Source organism: Catharus ustulatus, chromosome 1, assembly GCF_009819885.2.
Source record: "Catharus ustulatus isolate bCatUst1 chromosome 1, bCatUst1.pri.v2, whole genome shotgun sequence".
In the NCBI taxonomy this organism is placed as follows: Eukaryota; Metazoa; Chordata; class Aves; order Passeriformes; family Turdidae; genus Catharus; species Catharus ustulatus.
The window spans coordinates 110,169,955-110,187,826 of NC_046221.1; the positions used below are offsets into that span (position 1 = coordinate 110,169,955).

General features: G+C 37.9%; 1 protein-coding gene across 6 annotated transcripts in view; it reads left to right on the forward strand.

The window, feature by feature from the left end:
• DLGAP1 (DLG associated protein 1) overlaps nt 1-17,872 on the forward strand; it is a 405,081-nt gene that overhangs the window by 257,261 nt on the left and 129,948 nt on the right. For all 6 annotated transcript variants that reach the window (XM_033057058.1, XM_033057071.1, XM_033057048.1 and 3 more), the window contains one exon: nt 9,644-10,669. In XM_033057058.1, the coding sequence (XP_032912949.1) occupies nt 9,716-10,669 (954 nt within the window). In that variant the 5' untranslated portion in view covers nt 9,644-9,715. The remainder of the gene's footprint in view (nt 1-9,643; nt 10,670-17,872) is intronic.

A 17,872-nucleotide genomic window follows, 5' to 3' on the forward strand; every position in this document is an offset into this window, starting at 1 on the left:
TTTGTCTCTTCCCAATTTAAAAGCTATTCTGAAAGCCTTTTCTGAAATGTTTATGCCACGTTCACTGTTTAGAAAATATTATTTCTCTGAATAGTTTTTAGCCTGCTTGCAGGAGTTCATTAGTTTGTATGCAGTAATTAAGTCTTGTTTTGATTTCTATATTAATAGAATCCTTTTCTGATTCTTTATTGGATAAGCATAGATCCTACATTCAAATTCTTACCATGTACCATTTTAATGCGTAACTAAACATATACAAAAGAAGTTCAAGATAAACTTCTCAAAAGTATTCCTTAATCTTTAAACCTCCTTGTTTCTAGGTAAGTGCAGACCATCAGTTCTATTTATTGGAAAATGCACCAAAAAAAGAGGCATGAGCGCAGTAGAAGCAAATTCCATGTGCATAAATAATAACAGAAAAGTCTGAGATATTGTTTTTTACTTACTATGTTTACCATCAGAATCATCCCAAAAATGAAATTTATTGTTACAGGGGTTTTGTAAAACTTTTTAATTATTGTTGTAAATTAATAGATTAAATGCAGCAGAAGATGAGCAATTGTATCCTCTGTTCAAGGGCAGAATTGTCTCCCAGAGGGGATGCAGCCACTATCTTGTACCATGCCTGGGGAAGAACATTTTCTTCCAGGCTTTCTATTCCTTTTGTTGTCACATTTTACTGTATGACATACTTGATAAACAGCTTTTTGAAAGTACCAGTAATTTTTTTCAGACATTCTTCATAAATTAAGATTTATTTACCAGTTTGCCATAGCTCAAAATCATTTCATGGAATTCTGTGAAAAATACTCCTCTTTAAAAAATGGTTGCTATTTTAATTTCTTCTTAACTAAAATCTCTTGAGAAAATATCTGTGTAAATGTTTCCCTCTTAAAAGAAGGTTTTTATGTTTCTAATTTTTTTTTATGCCAGTACACATGAAATGAGACAAGTTGATTTGAGCAAGCAGCTATAGAGTTCTGCCAAATCTAACTCTATTTCATAGCATTGCTATAAAAATAGAATATTTCTATTTCATCTACTGCGTAACAACCAATATTGATCAATTACTGTAGCCATTAAAGATAAGCTGGTGAAAGTTATTTAGCTGAATTTATATACAGCAGCAAATATGAGGATGTGGTTCTGTTTCTAGTTGTTGTGGGCTTTTTTAAATCTTAAATTCATGAAGTTCAATACTATAGTCATGTTTTAGGGAAGAAATAATCCTGTTACTCTCTGCCTTTTAATCAAGTGTTTCATATTCAGTGACTAACTAAGCTCACAATTACTGGTTTTGACTTTTAGCTTGAGCTTTTAGCTTGAGCTGAGAGGAACAGGTTGAAATGAAAAAGGTTAAGTTTTGGTCTAAACATGCCTGTTTTCTACCCACCCAATGAGTTTTCTACCCTGCTGGCTGAGCTCTTTTATGCCACACCTTCAGAGAGGGCTTTTTCCTGTTTCTCCCAGGAGTCAGTTTTCACCCATGTAGGAGTTAGCTGGTCTTGCATATGAGCAGAGCGTTCTTGGCACTGTGTGCCTCTCCTCTTTTCCTACTGCTTCCCTGGAGAAACCTGGCTTGGGCACACAGAGCTTGGAACATATGTATGACCAAGCAGGTTGATCATAGCACTGACATTTGTTGCTACAGTTAAAGCTCCATAACACCAAAATGACTATGAAGTGAGTTTTCCAGGATGTTCTTACTCATAGTTATGATGTGGGACAGTTTCTCTGAGGCATTACAGTTTCTTTCTGGTGGGCTAGTGGGGGTAACCAGTGGGGTAGTATTGTCATTCTATGAAAAGCAATGTCTTCACAACTCTCACCCTTGGTCTTCACAGAGCTTCTGTAGCATTTCCATGGAGTTTCTCCACTAAGACGCTTTTTCATTAGTTTCTGGGCTGACAGCAGATGTTCAGGGGAGGCACCATTCAAATAGAGCTACCAATTGAAAACCAAGACCATCTGCAAGCATAGAGATTCTGGTGCTTGTATGTTTTTGTAGCATCCACTTTTGCTAGGACATAAAGCATTATAGTGTACTTGGTAGAATATTTTTTCAAAGACACCACTATTTCTGCTAAATGAGGTAAGAGTGTGTAAGACTGAAGCTGTAGCCAGAGTCTTGTAAAACTATGTTTCGTTAAATTGAACTGAGTGATTTTTCATGGAGCAAGAAATATTTAACATAAAGTTTCACTTGATTTTTAAGTAGCAAGGAATAAAAGGCTTAGAGACAGTTTGAATCATGAGATTTGCTGGTCAAGACCAGAAAAGTCATATAACTATAAATCACACTGTCACTGCCACCATAGAAACCAAAGTATGAATTCTCAGGTGTCTTGAGTGGAGTGTAGTGCATAGGACTAGTGCCAGTTCCCTGGTTTTATGGTGACTGTTGTTCTTTCAGTGTGTGTGTAGAACAGCTCTAGAGATCATGAAAACCTGTAGCTCAGGGAATAATTTAACTGTGATACCTGTCAGATTGCCATGCTGCAGAATTGCAAAACACTTAAAAAACAGGTAGAAAATTAGTTAATGGCATATGCAGATGGGATTTGTGTAATGTTTGTGAAAGGCCTGATTAGCAGCTTCCATTAGATCCCTGTCAGTCGCTAATTGCTATAGTGGCTCCTAGATTTAGTCACACTGGTGTCCTTGCAATGAGGATAAAGAGCTTGTTTTAGTACAAAAATGTCCATTTTCACTATTGTGACCACAGTGAAGGCCATGAATTTATTTGCCTTTCACAGGAAAAATGCACACTGAATACAGGTTTTATCTGCTGATCACCTCAATCCTACCAGAGAAATAAACCTTTGACATTCATAACTGACTGGCTTGCAAGAATCTAGATAACCTGATATGTCTGTATCTGTACTAGTCATTTAATGGTGCATGTTTTATGCCACTGTGATAGCCTCTCTGTTTTTATCAGAGGTCAGTGTGCATGAATGTTTGACCTGTCCCTCATACCTGCTTCCTTTTGTTATCCAGAGATAGTGGAAGACACTTGTATCACACTGATTATTTGTAATTGTTAGAAAGTAGTGACTAATCCTTTCATTTTAAGAAATTTTCTGTGAAAAAAGCAAGTAAAATAGAGTTGCAAACTTAGGTGCAGCAATACCTAAAAGAGAGCACCCAAATTAAGTACATGTTAACCTCATTCCCAATTTTGGTATATCTTCCTTTCCATTCCCTTTTGCTGTTTCCCCAGACAAAGTAGTCTGGAAATGCATTGCAAGTTCTGATTTTAAAAAAATTAAGGTTATAAAATTCATCAACCCCCAGACTGAGAAGGTTAAAATGCAACATCTAAATTTGGGTATGAGGTATATGCTTCAACACTGCCTATATGACATTTATTAAATGATTCTATTTAATATATTATATTACTTGCACATTGTACAGATGTAATATCCTGTTTGTTTTCTTTCTGGGAGAAGAAAATGTCCATTGGCAGTTCTGAATTCACAACAGGTTCTCCGACTGATGTGCTGTGCCTTATCGAGTCAGACTCTGTCCTACACCACAGGAAAGTAATGAGAAGCCTAATTGCACTGTATATTATTACTCACTGAAGCAGATCAGAATTTTTAAAAAGTTGACTGTTAGTTTCTGTGCAAATCAGGATAATGGAAGAGCAGACAATCACAGTTTAGTACTTCTTTTTGTGGAGCCAAGATCTTTGCATGCAAACCTGCGTATTGCCAGTCACACTTTTGTGTCAAAATTTTGCTGACACATTACTGCTAGAATCTTGCAGCCTTTGTAATGTATTTAGACATGACTCAGAGGTTAATTATGTGTCAGGTTACCTTAGTGACTGCAGATTTCGTGACACTTCTGGTGGCAAATCAACTTGCTTTTCGCCACTGAGATGAAGAAAATAAAGCCAACCTCAAAACTTTTAGGCACTTACTGTCCTGGTACTGACCACCACAGTTGCTCACCAAAAGCACATGGGTGGAAACAGTAGTCAAATGTAAATGTGAAACCTGTCACCACAAATATATGCAAATTAAAAATTGTTGGATGCCGACAGAAAAAAACTCACTAATTTTTATGACGCCATTGGTGGGATGTCTCTCTTCTTGTTTTTTTTCTGTATGAACACCATTCACAAGGGCCTCCTCACAGATCAGCTAAAGCTTAATTATGTTTTTTTCCCCAGTTACTCCCACTTATTGATCTCCCTGTGCACTTGGAATGAGTTGAATGGCCAATACATTTCTCTTCATGACTCCCTGTCCACTGTTCAAGATTAAATTATATTGTAAATATCACTTGCCTGGTGTGATTGCTGACACAGAAGAAAAAATTAGATGTTCTCTTGAGAGTTTTACCCAAGGCACTGAATTGTTCATATTACATGCCAAAATGTATTAGGAAGATAATTTGAGACCTCATTCTCTTTTGAACACCTATAATAAAATATGTGGATAGATGAATTTTAGAATATGTATCCTTCTATTGATGTCTAGATTTTCATTAATGTGATGCAATGTAACAAAAAGGCCACATGTAATGGCTGCAAAATATCAAGACCTTTGTGATAAAGCAATGTCCTGCATGAGGAGCCTGTGTAAGTTTGATTCTCAGCATAATCATATTTTCCATTTGTTTGTAAATTATGAGAATTGAGGACAGGAATTTCACTGAGAACATTCCATAGTGTGGGATTAAATAGATAAGCAAATTCTGAGAACCTTGGGAGTTCAGTATGGAAAACAGAACCAATCTTTGTTTACCACAGAGTATAAAATGAGAGCACAACTATAAACAGTACTGCTCAGAAGCATCTTTGCTTCAATTTGTGCACGTGATTATATGCCCTCCTCGCTCAGAGCTGTTCATACACATAAACACATTTTACATTGCCTTCCACCTCTGTCCCAGTGCTTCAATTTCTGAACCTGACAGACACCTGAAGATTTAGAAGTGTTGTCTGACTCACTGAATAGTATCTTTCACCAATGGTACCTTTCACCAGACAATAAAAAACCAACATTCTTCACTCCCCAGTTTCTGTGGCCCTGATTATGCCCCTGATAATGACTTCTCTGCTGGAGAAAAGACTTCCCCATGGTTGAGGAGGGTTGGGTTAGAGACCATGGAGTCAAACTTGACATCCAGAAGTCTGTGGCCCCTGATGGGATGCGATTGAGGGAACTGGTGGACATCATTGTTAGACCACTCTCAATCATTTTAGAAAGGTCATGGCAGTCAGGAGAGGTACCTGAGGCCTGGAGGAAAGCAAATGTTATCCCTGCCTTCAAAAGGGGGCAAGAAGCAGGACCCAGGCAAATCACAGGCCCATTAACCTGTGGGGTGTTGCCCCTGGCAGGATGTCAGGTGTGCACCAAAGCCATTTTATCACTCCCCTCCATGACTGGACTGGGGAGAGAAAAACAAAAGTTTTATGAGTTGAGATAAGGACAGGCAGAGATAATAAACCAATTGCCATCACGGGTAACAGTCAAAACAGATTCAATTCAGGGAAACTAATTGAATTTATTAACAGTCAAAATCAGAACAGGATGATGAGAAGTGAAACACCATCCTCCCACCCCTCCCTTCTTCCTGAGCTCTACCTCTTGTCCCCCAAGTGGCACAGGGAGACAGGGAGTGCTGCTGCTCAAGAAGAGGAGTCTTCCTCTGCCCCAGCATATTCTGCATTCTGCAGTCTTGTTGGATGAAGTTGGAGGGGCTCTGGGGCATGTCAGTAAATCTTTTAAAAGACAGAAGGTTGAACTTGTATCTAAGGGAAAGAATATGTTTCTCAAAGATGTGTTTAATGAGTAAATTTGGAACACATGAGAAGACAATACAGTTAAATGAAATTGGTAAAAAATAAAGTGATTTCTGCATTAGGTTTTGTTATTTTGCATTTATTTTCATTTTAATTACATAAGATTTAAATAGGCATTTTTCTAGCCACTAGGTTTTCCAGGAAATTGTTATGCATTAGGGACACCACATTAGGGGCAATGATGAATATATTGTATTCTTCTTACCCAGGGCATCCTCAAGAAAACAAATGTAAATGTAGCATGAATGTTGAAAGTAGTAAGCATTCTTCAGCCTTACAATGCTGTATCTCTTTAACATCTCCTTTATTCCTATGCCATCAAGTAGTTTTGGTCTGCTGTCTATAGAATTGCTATTTTCGCTGTTTATTAATGTGTTCATCAATTGTCTTGCCCTATTTTATTAGTAATTAAATTTTCCTGTTTTGGCCAAAAAATACAAATAAAATAAAGGCCTTAATTGGCTTCCTCTCAGCTACTCATGGCATGATCATATAGCCATGTCTCCAGCTGTTAATTGCAGTAAACATTGATGTATAGGTTCAGCCGACACAATTATGGACAATTATGCATATTCTTTGAAAAATACTGATGAAATCAGAGACTGGATATAGGATATAAATTTTTCTAGACGTATATTAACATATTAAACAGGATTGAGGTGTGAGAGTGATTTAGGTATTGTGTTTGGAGTGATTTTGTGCAGAAGAGTTGTCCACTAAATATTTAAGAAAAGCAACACTTACTTCTTCAATGTTGAGCATAGTATACTTACATTTTCCTTCCTGGAAGGTGCACTATGGTACATGATTGGGTTTTTTCCTAATTCTTTGCACTTTCAGTGCTGTGGTAGCAGCAATACAGTTAAGGTAAAATTATGCTGTATTCTAGCAAATGCTTATGCGGGACTTTTTAATCACAAGTGATAAAATAAATGTTTTCAGTGCTGTTGCACCAGGGGAAAAAAAACTCTCTGGTTTTTGCTTCTTTGTTTATTCTTTTTATCTCCTCTTTTAAAACTGATTTTTCAGAACCCTATGATCTTTTGTTTTCACAAGCATTTTCTGTTATTCTCCTTATCTGTTCATCTGATTCCTTTTGGGCAGATTATCCTATCTATCTTCTGCTTTTTTTCTCCAGTACTTCCCCATAAAAGATCCATTGACAGCTCAGACTCAAAATACATGTATTTTTTTCTCCTAAACATTTCCATCCTACTTGCCATCCAAGCTCATATAGCAGTGCTTAGCCAAACTTCCTCCACAATTTTTTTGAAAGCCTGTCGCTTTCTCTCTATACAGGCAAATGTCACTTTTCATAAGCTTTTTCACTTTTTACCACTTTTTGCACATCCTCCTTAGCATCCATATTGCCAGTCCATCCAAAACACAGCTGGTAACATTGGTCAAACCACAGCTACATCTTTTAAGCTTGTTTTTAGTTTCAAGGTTTTCCACAATATTCTGCCCAGGTCAAGTGTTTCCTGATGCCAGCCATTTTGCTCTATGGGTATATTAAGGCTGCATTTTCTTAATAATTCCATTACATCCCCTGTGCCTGTCATGACTTCACTATGCTGTAAATTATTGGTCCTTTTGTTTTTTTCCTATATATACTCTTTTTTTCCCACAGTCTATGAAAATTTCATAGCCTTTCAGATAGGGAAAAAATGAAAATAAATCACTGTTTTAGGGCATGTCCCAGTTAATTGTACTCTTTCATATCTTTCTCCTATCTTTGAGGCAAGGTTTAATATTTTTTTTATCTTATATAGCACACTAGTCTATTTTTAGCCTTAAGAGAATTATCAATCATCCTAAGGACTGTTGCATGATTGAAAATGGATTTAAGTTTTAAAAAAAAAACTGGCTGAGGTTTTGTTTTCATAAACCTTGATGTGCAAAAGATATACATAGTGAAAACTGGACTGTATTTTATTTGGCCTCTATATCCTTTAGAAGTGGTATCCTCTTTAGAGAAGAGCTCTGCTTGATGGGGTATCTTTGCTCAAGCCACATTTTCAATTACCTAAGTAATTAATCTACTTCTACATCCCTTTGGATGTTTCTCGATTACACAGACTAATAGATCATATTTTCAAAACTAAGGTAGGGATGTAAAATTCTCTTTAGAAGTGCTAAGGATTGCCACTGTAGTATAATTGACAAGTACAGCTCCCTGAATATATTATTTTCCTGCTTTTAAAGGTGCCTTTAGCCATTCTCCTTTTTAGGTAAATCAGTGAGCTTTTCCATTTGGAATATTTCAAGAGCCCTTTGTGGTATTTTGAATTTTTTTTTTTTTAATTCACGGTCTCCTGAGAAGGACAATTTTCTGCATTGCAGGGATCCAGTGAGGGGGAATAAAATGCGGGACATCCAGATTAACTTTGAAGCATACTGGGAAAAAAGCTCCTCTTTAGCTTGCCGCAGATTCATAAGAGAATGTAAAATAAGTTCTGATTAAGTGCAAAGCATGCTTTTCCAGACTGATACTAACTTAATGCTATTTTAGAAAACTTCACTGTTACCAATTTGCCAATGAGTACAATGTCCACAACCTGTTAAAACATGAACTTTAGCTGAGAGAACGCTGGAGGAACATAGTGGAAACCTGTTTGCTATGCATGTTTATCCTTACTCCAAGAAAGATCTCAAGGGCTACATTTCCAAAAGTGTTATGTGATTAGCCCTGCCAGAAAGGAATAAAGTAGCTGAGTGACTCCCATTTCAGTGCAGTATAAGAAAGCCTCCTCTAAGGAGTCCTCTGCCCTTCAGCTTCTCAGATGGCATCATGAGACTGCTTTGCCACACCTGAAACCTCATCATTTACATGTCAGTAGCTCATAGGTTGCATCCAGATTTTTCCTAGAGTTTAGGACTGAAATGAGGGTATCTGGCCTCAAACAGACTGGTTATTATATCACTTGGGATGAAAATTTCCATTTTCAGCTTGTTGTAATCCATATTCTACAGCATTGTGAGTCACTTCAGGGACAAATAACTGCAATCAAGAAATAAGTGTTATTGTTATTAACTGCTATTATTGTGTGCAAGGTTGGGCTATTCTTTTAATGGTAGAAGTATGTAAGGATATTTGAACACTGCATAGTATAGTGAAAAATTATTGAGAAATAAATCAAGCCACACATTAGCAAAAGATAGGTTTTTCAGTGAGTAGGAGCCACCAAAGAGTAAATACACGGATACGTATGTTTTTAAATAGTTGGTTTGGCTTCATTTTGACAGCTAGTGTAACTTATTGTTATTTTATTCTTAATTTGAAAAGAACTTATGGAAATAATGTTTTGCTGTTGTCTTGAGATGCTTACAGTCCAGGCAGATGATGTAGAGATTGAGTAAAAATATTCTTTGAAGTTAGAGAAAAGTTTCCCATCAATTGCACTGTGCTTTGTGTTCGGCCTAAACAAGTCCAGAAAGTGCTCCATTAAAGACCTTTCTTAATTTGTCCATTTGGCCTTGAAAATATGCAGATGAGAAGTTAAGGCACCCTGGGAGGTCCCTGTCCACAAATGTTTTCCGGGCTGAGGTTTTAGAGTAGAGGTGGCAATACCTATCTTGCTTTTCATATTGGAAAAATTTTCTTGTGTCTGTTTGCAGCTAATGGACAAGATCATTTTTCTTGTGTGCTGCTTAGGTATCCTTATCACCATGTTGGACATGGGAAGGATTAAAGGATAAGAAGAGTTTGAGAATGTTTATTCCAATTACTCTTACAGTAAGAAACAAAGAACACTAAGTGTGTACATGCTGTCTATTCTCTCAGTTTGGATATCTTACCTCTTCTGTTGTGTTCCTTTCTTTTAGGCCTTTCTCTGAGCTCTGCCTGCCGCACAGCCATACGTGTTAGATGACTTTGGGACTCGTTTCTCATCAGCGATGAAGGGATTATCTGGCAGCCGCAGTCACCATCACGGGGTTGCCTGTGACCCTGCGTGTGACAGCCTGCCACACCACCAGGACAGGAAGCCATATTTGTTAAACCCGGTGGACCCCCACCCCGCAGACCACCCTTACTACACTCAAAGGAACTCCTTCCAGGCCGAGTGCATGGTGCCCTACAATGATCAGATTGCCAGCAGCACGTTTCCCCGGAGGCATTACAGCTCCCACCATGAACTCAAGGACGAGTGTGCTCTGGTTCCCCATGGAACTGCCAACAAGACCAACCGCATTCCTGCCAACCTTTTGGACCAGTTTGAGCGGCAGCTGCCCCTGAATCGGGATGGCTACCACACTTTACAGTACAAGCGAACTGCCATGGAGCACCGCAGTGACAGCCCGGGCAGGATCCGGCACCTGGTTCATTCTGTCCAAAAGCTCTTCACCAAGTCCCATTCACTGGAAGGACCGTCCAAGGGGAGCGTCAATGGGGGGAAAGCAAGCCCAGAGGAGTCACAGACGATGAGGTATGGGAAGCGCAGCAAGAGTAAGGAAAGGCGATCAGAAGGTAAGCCCAGATCCAATGCATCAGGATGGTGGAGTTCAGATGACAACTTGGACAATGATGTTTGCATTTATCATGGTCCCAGTGGGGTCATGACCATGGGAAGATGCCCTGACCGCTCTTCTTCCCAATACTTTATGGAAGCCTATAACACTATTAGTGAACATACTGTGAAGTCCTCCAGAAGCAATAATGATGTCAAATGCTCTACCTGTGCAAACCTGCCTGTGAATTTGGACTCCCAGTTAATGAAGAAAAGCTCTTGGTCCTCTACATTAACCGTGAGCAGAGCCCGTGAAGTTTACCAGAAAGCATCAGTTAACATGGACCAGACAGTGGTGAAGGCAGAGACGTGTCAGCAGGAACGGTCATGTCAGTACCTCCAGGTACAGTGTGGAGAACTGGTTGCTGTTAACTGTGCTCTGCCTTGTCTCAGGTGTTTGTGGGGGATGGAGGTTTGCTCTGATGTCTCAACTTTCCCCAGAGGTCACCGATCACCAAACTAGGGGTGCTGCTGCTAAAATTAAAAATAAATCAACTCTTTTTTTTTTTTTTTTTTTGGTACAGAATTCAGTATTTCAAAGTAACAGTTCATATTAGAACAGGATTTTTTTTTTCATGTAGGAAAAATAAGACCTTTCTGTGTACCTTTTGAATTTATAAGGCTGTCACAGTAGGGGTATGGGGAATTTGATGTTTTAGTGCTTTCATTTAGCATTTCAATGTCAATTAACTGAATGTTACCAGGATACAAATTCTTTGATTTCTGTAATTTCAATTTCGCTTTCATTTAGTGCCTGTTTTTTATGAAAGCTTTTAAGACCCTTTTGAGAAACTATGGGGTACCTTAATACTTTCTCCAGCAGGAAAACAACCTACTTTTCTTTTTGCCATAGAATATAAATTCTCTTAAAACAGTTATTGTAACGTGTCCAGATTTGTTTATCAGGCTATTCCTCTTTTTTATGGCTCTGAGTCAAAAATAAAAAATCAAAAGGGTGAAATTATTGCTTGTTCTGATTATACATTTTAGGAGTACATCACCTACTCCCTCACAAGCTGTTTGCAGTTAATACAGCGTCACTATTTTTCACCAGTATTGTATCTTTAAATGTCAAGAATCAGATGTCTCCTCTTGGAGCTATCATACTGCCGGTGAATGTTTGTGGCAGGAACATGGATCAGAAAATATGAAAACTGTTTCATCCTTAGGAGAGCTTTGGATAGCTTTTATGCACTTTAACAGAAGCACTTATGGCACATCTAAGTGTGTGTGTAAGATGGAACAACGTTGCACAGAGAAGAGAGAAGACCATGAGGAAAAAAGAGGTTTGCTAAGATGATTCGGTTTCATTTTAATGTAGTGGGACTCTTTTCTATTTGTATAGAACTATAGCAAGTTGTCTCATATGGGTGCTTTAATGAGACAGCTTCCACATTCTGTTGTTTAAGTCAGTATGCAGAGAAAGCGTAGGACTGAGGCATCAGCATTTAAAAATTGATCTTAAAAGGTTTTATGGAATGTCATGCAAAATAATTTTGAATGCCAGCTTCTGGGATTCTAAGTCTCAAATGTAAAGGAATGGATATGTATATTTTCTATCAATTCTTTAGGAGAGTGGGGTGGGGGAAGAAGGGGCAATACAAATGCTCAGTGTGTTTACAGCTCTACGTATGGGCTGGGGAGGGAGAGGGGTTTCAAAATAGCCTCAGGTTGCAACCTTTTGAGATACTGTGGGTTTTTTATTAAGTATCTTTTGTGTGAATTTTGTGAGTAAGAAGAAATCATAACTTTAGGCTTGGTTGTTGTGGTTACTTTGAACCCTGAGATTTCTTTTGTTGGTATTTTTGTTTACTCCTTCAGCTTTCTCTTGGGTTTAGATAAAATAGCTGACAATTCAGTATGTGACCAGATGGCTAGAAAAGAGTGAAAAACTGTGCCAGCATCAGCCTTAAACGAACACCTCCATAGGGACCTTTAGATAATGTTTAACTGACAGGAATAGACTCCTCAAGTGGAATTAGAGGACATTATCTGTGTCTGTATGAAAATATGTCCAACAATTGTAAAGGGCAAGAATTAATAACTAAATTCTCAGTTAGAATAACTACATTCTCTCTGTGTTTCCTATTCTGACTGTTAGTTCTATTTCAGTTTTCACTTAATTTTGTTGCATTCTTTCTAATTGCATGTCACTGTAAAATCAAAGGAAATATAATTGGTTTGAAACTAATTGTTTTTCTTTTAAAAGAAGAATCTTAACCAGGCATCAGTTAACATTGGAAGTAATATTCAAACAGAGTACAGTAGATTTGAGGAAGCAGGTCAGGATTATTCTTTTCTCTTGGCAGCTTGAAGGGATGACAAATGCATATAGGTATTTAAAAAGTCAGTCTATTTTGAATGCATCCCATTGCTTTTCTCTTCACTGTATCACTTATCTTTTTACACTGCAAGCCCTTTGGGGCTTGGACTTTGTTCCTTTTTGTGTTTCTACAATGCCCAGCACAATAGGGCACTGAACCTAACTGAGGGCTTTTGTCTGTCCTGCCATGTAAATATATATTAACAGCAGCAGAATTCTACTCTGTTAGTGAGTTGTAGAGTTACTCTGTGTATCTGTTATTTCCCAGGTGCCCTTCTCATTATTGTACCAAAACGCTGGTGTCCTGTGTTAGAACAATAGAAAGGCACAAAATGAAATGGAAGTTGCAAATTCACATCATCACTGGACAACCCTGATAAATTAATTGCATTGTTACAATGCTTCTTTGTTGCTTTCTTTAACTCACTAAATGTTAAATAGATGCTTTTATCAACTCATTATTTAAGTTGTTGTCTATGGTCCAGGACATAAACCCTCAGGACATAAACCCTGATCATTTCAAGAGCAGCTACTTATTCATTAAATCTCTTCATGTTACAGTATCTGAATTCAATGAAGGAGTGACTTTTTTTCAACTCGGGGTGCTCAGATCTATCAGGATAAAGAAAATTATCCTAGATCTGAGTATATCAGAGATCACAAGTGACATTAACTTCACATTTATTTGTAAGGGCTTTTATCACAAAAGTATCTGCATGAATTCTCAGTGTAAAGGCATGGAAATAACAAACAATTATTTCACTTGCTGTGATATTTTCCACTTAACTGTTCTGTGGAAGGAGTTGGCAGTAGTTTGTATTACAGATGGGCTTATTTCTCATAACTTGGAATTTGAATCAACTGCAGAGTCCTCCTGCATTGCACTGTCTTTCTTTACCCCACCAGGCTCCACTTCCAGCCCTGGAGCTGAGGCACAGTGTCCATCCTTGAAGTTCTAGGGGAGGCTTGGGTCTGTGCATCCTCAGAAACAGATGTTTTTCTAGAATAGTCTAAAGGCTTTCCAGCAAATCTTTTCCTCTTACCTGCATTTTGGGAATGGGATTGCATTTTTATCTTCTATTTCTCCTTTCAAGAGTGAGCAGCTTGATAGTAGAAAGATAAGGTTCTTTTTTTGAGCTGATTTTTATTTCAGAGATCCAGCATTACAGTTGCACTACTGTGGAGGAAGGTGAGAAGAAATTGTTCATGTTTTATCAAAATGTTACTTCAAAATGGTTTTCCACCCTTGAAAGAAAAAAAATATTAAAGCAGTGGACAGCCTCTACTTCTCTGCTAGCTTCTCCTCTGGGAAAAAAAATTGAAATTAAGCAAAACAATCAAAGACAAAATGTAAACAGCAGTCCTTTGCTGTACTTGGTCCATTTGTTAAGAGACTGAGAAAAATACAAAGAAATATGTTTTTCAAATTAATTTTCTTTTCTTTTGTGGGTCAGTCATAAGTTTTCATTGCAACTGATGAAACCTGTATCAGTTGTGTCAGATACTTGAGGCTAAGGATGGAAATTTTACTTCTGAAAACAAGGGCAGAAGGTGGGGCAAGAGTGGTCATTCAAGCTCCATACTCATTTTGCTTGTCCTTTGGTGGGATACTGTGAGAAATACTATTAAAAAATATAAATTGAGTTTCTGTGAGTAATAAGAATTTTCCATTGACAAAGGGTTCTGGTTGGTACTGCACTCAGTTTCCTGGGTGAAGCTTGACTAATGTGCACTGGTGTGCAATGTGTAGTGCTAAGAAACTCATTATCAAATGACTTGTCTTCCAGTCTCAGGACAAGGCACCGTTTCTTAGGAAAGACAGCTGAATTCCAGTCCCAGCCAGCCTCTTTTTGTTGCCTATGTCCATGGATGACCAAATAGACTTAAGGGTCAGGGTGCTAATGAGGACCAGTAAGTGTAATGTGATTTGTTAATGTGTACTTTACATTAAAAAGTGTTTATCCTTATGACACAGTAATTTATGTTGGATCTGTTAGACTAAGTTTGCCTATGCGAGTTCTTCTGCATTTTCAGTTTGTGTTTTTCTCATTTATGGTTTTTGCATTTCAGATGCAACTACCATATTCAAATTAATCTTCCAGGATATCCTTATTTATATATATGAAAGTTGCATTAACATCCATTAATGTTGCTCTTACATTTTTATGTGTCTGATGACTTGTCTTTTTTAAGCTCATATTCCAGTATAAATTGAAAATTAATGAGGCACTTATTATTTCTCTTTCAATTTTCCAGTCAGAACAACAAGTATATGAGGTATAAGTTTCAAATTTTTTTTATGAGCTCATATGAAAAATAATTCTTAGTAAAGTTAGTGAAACAATTTGGACAAATGTGAAATTAAGTGTCAAATGTTTTACTGTATTCTAGGTCAACTTTCAGGTAATTCAATTCTCATGAAAACATTTGGCAATTCTTAAATGCGCTTGAACTTCAAAATGAACTAGTATCTAAACATATTAATACTGAAAAGAATATTCTCAGAAAGCAAATTTATTTTAGTTTTAAAATTGTGAGGTGGGTAATATGAATAATGGCTATAGCTAGGGAATTTGTGGAAAATATAGATTAGGGACAAAAAAGGCTTATTTACAAAATGTATATTGCTAACAGATAATTTCATTAAACTGGCTCATGGTTATTTAACCTACCTGCAAACCTACCCAAGAGGTGATTGCTATACTGAAAGAAGTATGTAGGAGAGTATTCAATTTACTCATCTTCCTCATCTTTGCAGCCCTTTAATTTAACTAAAAACAAAAAAAAAAACAAAACAAAAAAAAAAACCCACCCAAAATTGTCAGCTGTGTCGGTGATAATGATCTTGCCACTCATTTCACCTTAACAACTGGTGCATTCTTATTTGCTTAATTGAGAGCTGTGCTGACCTTTGGTGTCTTGAGTAATGGGGGCCTCCTAAGTATAAACAGAGCTCTTCAACAGCAATTTCAGCTGCAATTTTATCTGCCAATGTTCCATAGTTTTCTGTCCTTTAGTTCTATTGCCATCCTGTAGCTTCTAAGTATTGAATATACTGGCACTGACCTTATTTTTTCCAGAAGAATTTGAATTACTGTCAGTTCATTCTGTCAGCATCCCTGCTTTCTAATAGTTCATCCATTAATGAATGCAATTCTGGCAGCTGGAACCTGTTGCTGGCTTACTATTTATAGAATTTAGTCACCTACTTGGGTGACACTCCATTACATGTACTGTTAGGTCAAAAATGTTTACTAAAATTATGGCTGCACCTAACAGCTGGCATTTGGTATCTATTTCAGTTCCTTCATGGATAAGGTTTGTTTCAGCCATGGATCTGATTCCTTTCTCTAGCCTTAAATATTTGGAGTATTCCAATCTTGTTCTTTTCAGAAATTTCACTGTTATAAGAAAAAAAAAAGTGAAACTAAAAAATCAAAAATCTTCAAGTCAAGCAAAGAGGATCATTTCAATCTGCCTCTGGGTTTGAAACTCTAACTTTTATTGTGGAAACACATGAAGAAGGTGGCGAAGAAAACCCTGAGCAATGATACATTCTCCTCAGTCAGTGCACAGTAATAAGGAGTATTTCTCTTCATCCAGTTATTGGGTTGAGGTTTTGTTCTTGTTTCAAGCATGGAATTCTTGAAATGAGTGAGGAAATACTACACTACCAGAAGAGTGGTTTGAGCTGGGTTATCTGGCCACAGTTTTGCTTCTGCTTTACAGATGCTCTTGTGCTGTTCTTCTTGCACAGGTGGGGTTCTGTCACTAGTGAATTAAGCAATAGGAAGATCAATCTGTTGTATATTGTTTGTCCATTCATCCTCTTACCCTGGAACTGTGCAATGGACTGTCTTCTTTGGGCTTCTGATATGTGTTTCTCTCACCAAACACTACACAATGTGTCAAGCAGTTGGATAAGGCAGCGTGACAGTTTTGAAGGGCCAGGGCTCTTGTGAATTGTGTTCAGGAGTCTTATACAAATAAGTTTGTGCCTAATTTTGCTTTGCTGACATAACCCCAGCCTGCTAACCAGTTTGTTAGGAAATCTTTGAGATTTTGGGGTTTGCAGCAATTCAGTTTTCAGCAGATGAGAGTCAAGACTATGACCTTGATTTCATATCCTATAGGACACTCCTGTAGAACACAGGTCACCATTTAGTGAGCATTTGGAGTTGCTAAGAAGACTGTGGTGTTCTGAAACAAGGACTTTTCCTTACAGCCAAATGAAAGGTTGTTTCACAGGTGTCTAGCATTGCTGTAATCTAAAAGAAATAATTGTAAAAGTCTACTGGCCACTAAGATGTGGCAGAAGCCAACAGCCAGCAGGAGATGGCAGTTTAAGGGCATCACTTAGAGCTGCTGCCTGTGAAAGCACATTAGCAAAGCACCAGAGATTACTGAGTTACAGTCAGCCAAAAGAAACAGCATAAGGGCTGCTTCTCAAAATGCTCTCCCCACCACATCTGTTTTCTTCCAAGGATACAGATTCAGCTACATGTTCTCCACCCACTAGCCAGTTTCCTGCTGTCTGCTTGATAGCAGGCTTGTGCCTGTGTGTAGTGAAAGAAAGGTAAAATGGCATCTCATCTAACGATATTGCTTTGGATTCCAAGCAGTCACTGTATGCAGGTGTTGAAGTGACTCACCACAAAAGAAGATATAAGGGAAAAATGAGAGAACATTTCTCTACGGCTAGTCATTGAAACTGTCCTTTTAGGGATTTGTATTTGTGTTAGCAGTCATCCTGTCATCCTTAATTGGGCAAGAAACCATATGTCATTATAACCAATGCCATTGAATGCTTCAAGGGTATTGAGAAAGATGAGAACAAATGTCTGCCCTCTACCACTGGAGAATATCATCCATGAGTGTCACTGAAGCAGTTCTAGCTTGAGGGCCTGGCCAAGAGCCCTGCTCTATGACCTTCAGTCATGTTCACCTCAGCTAATGGATGTGGTAGTTGCTGTTTGGCTTCCTTTCTGCAGAAGGTGTATATGGGAGGCAAACTTGCAAGGCAGTGGATGGAATCATTGTGTCAGTGTGGCCCTCTTCATGCTTGGTTGGATTTTTATGCACAAAGGAGAAAAAATTATCTGGAATCAAGACATGGTAATTTCATTTAGAAGATGCACCTTCCGCCTCATAAAATGGAATGTGAAACAGATTGATGAGGCAGCAGTCAAGACACCTCTTGGTGAATGAACATCGTAAACTGGA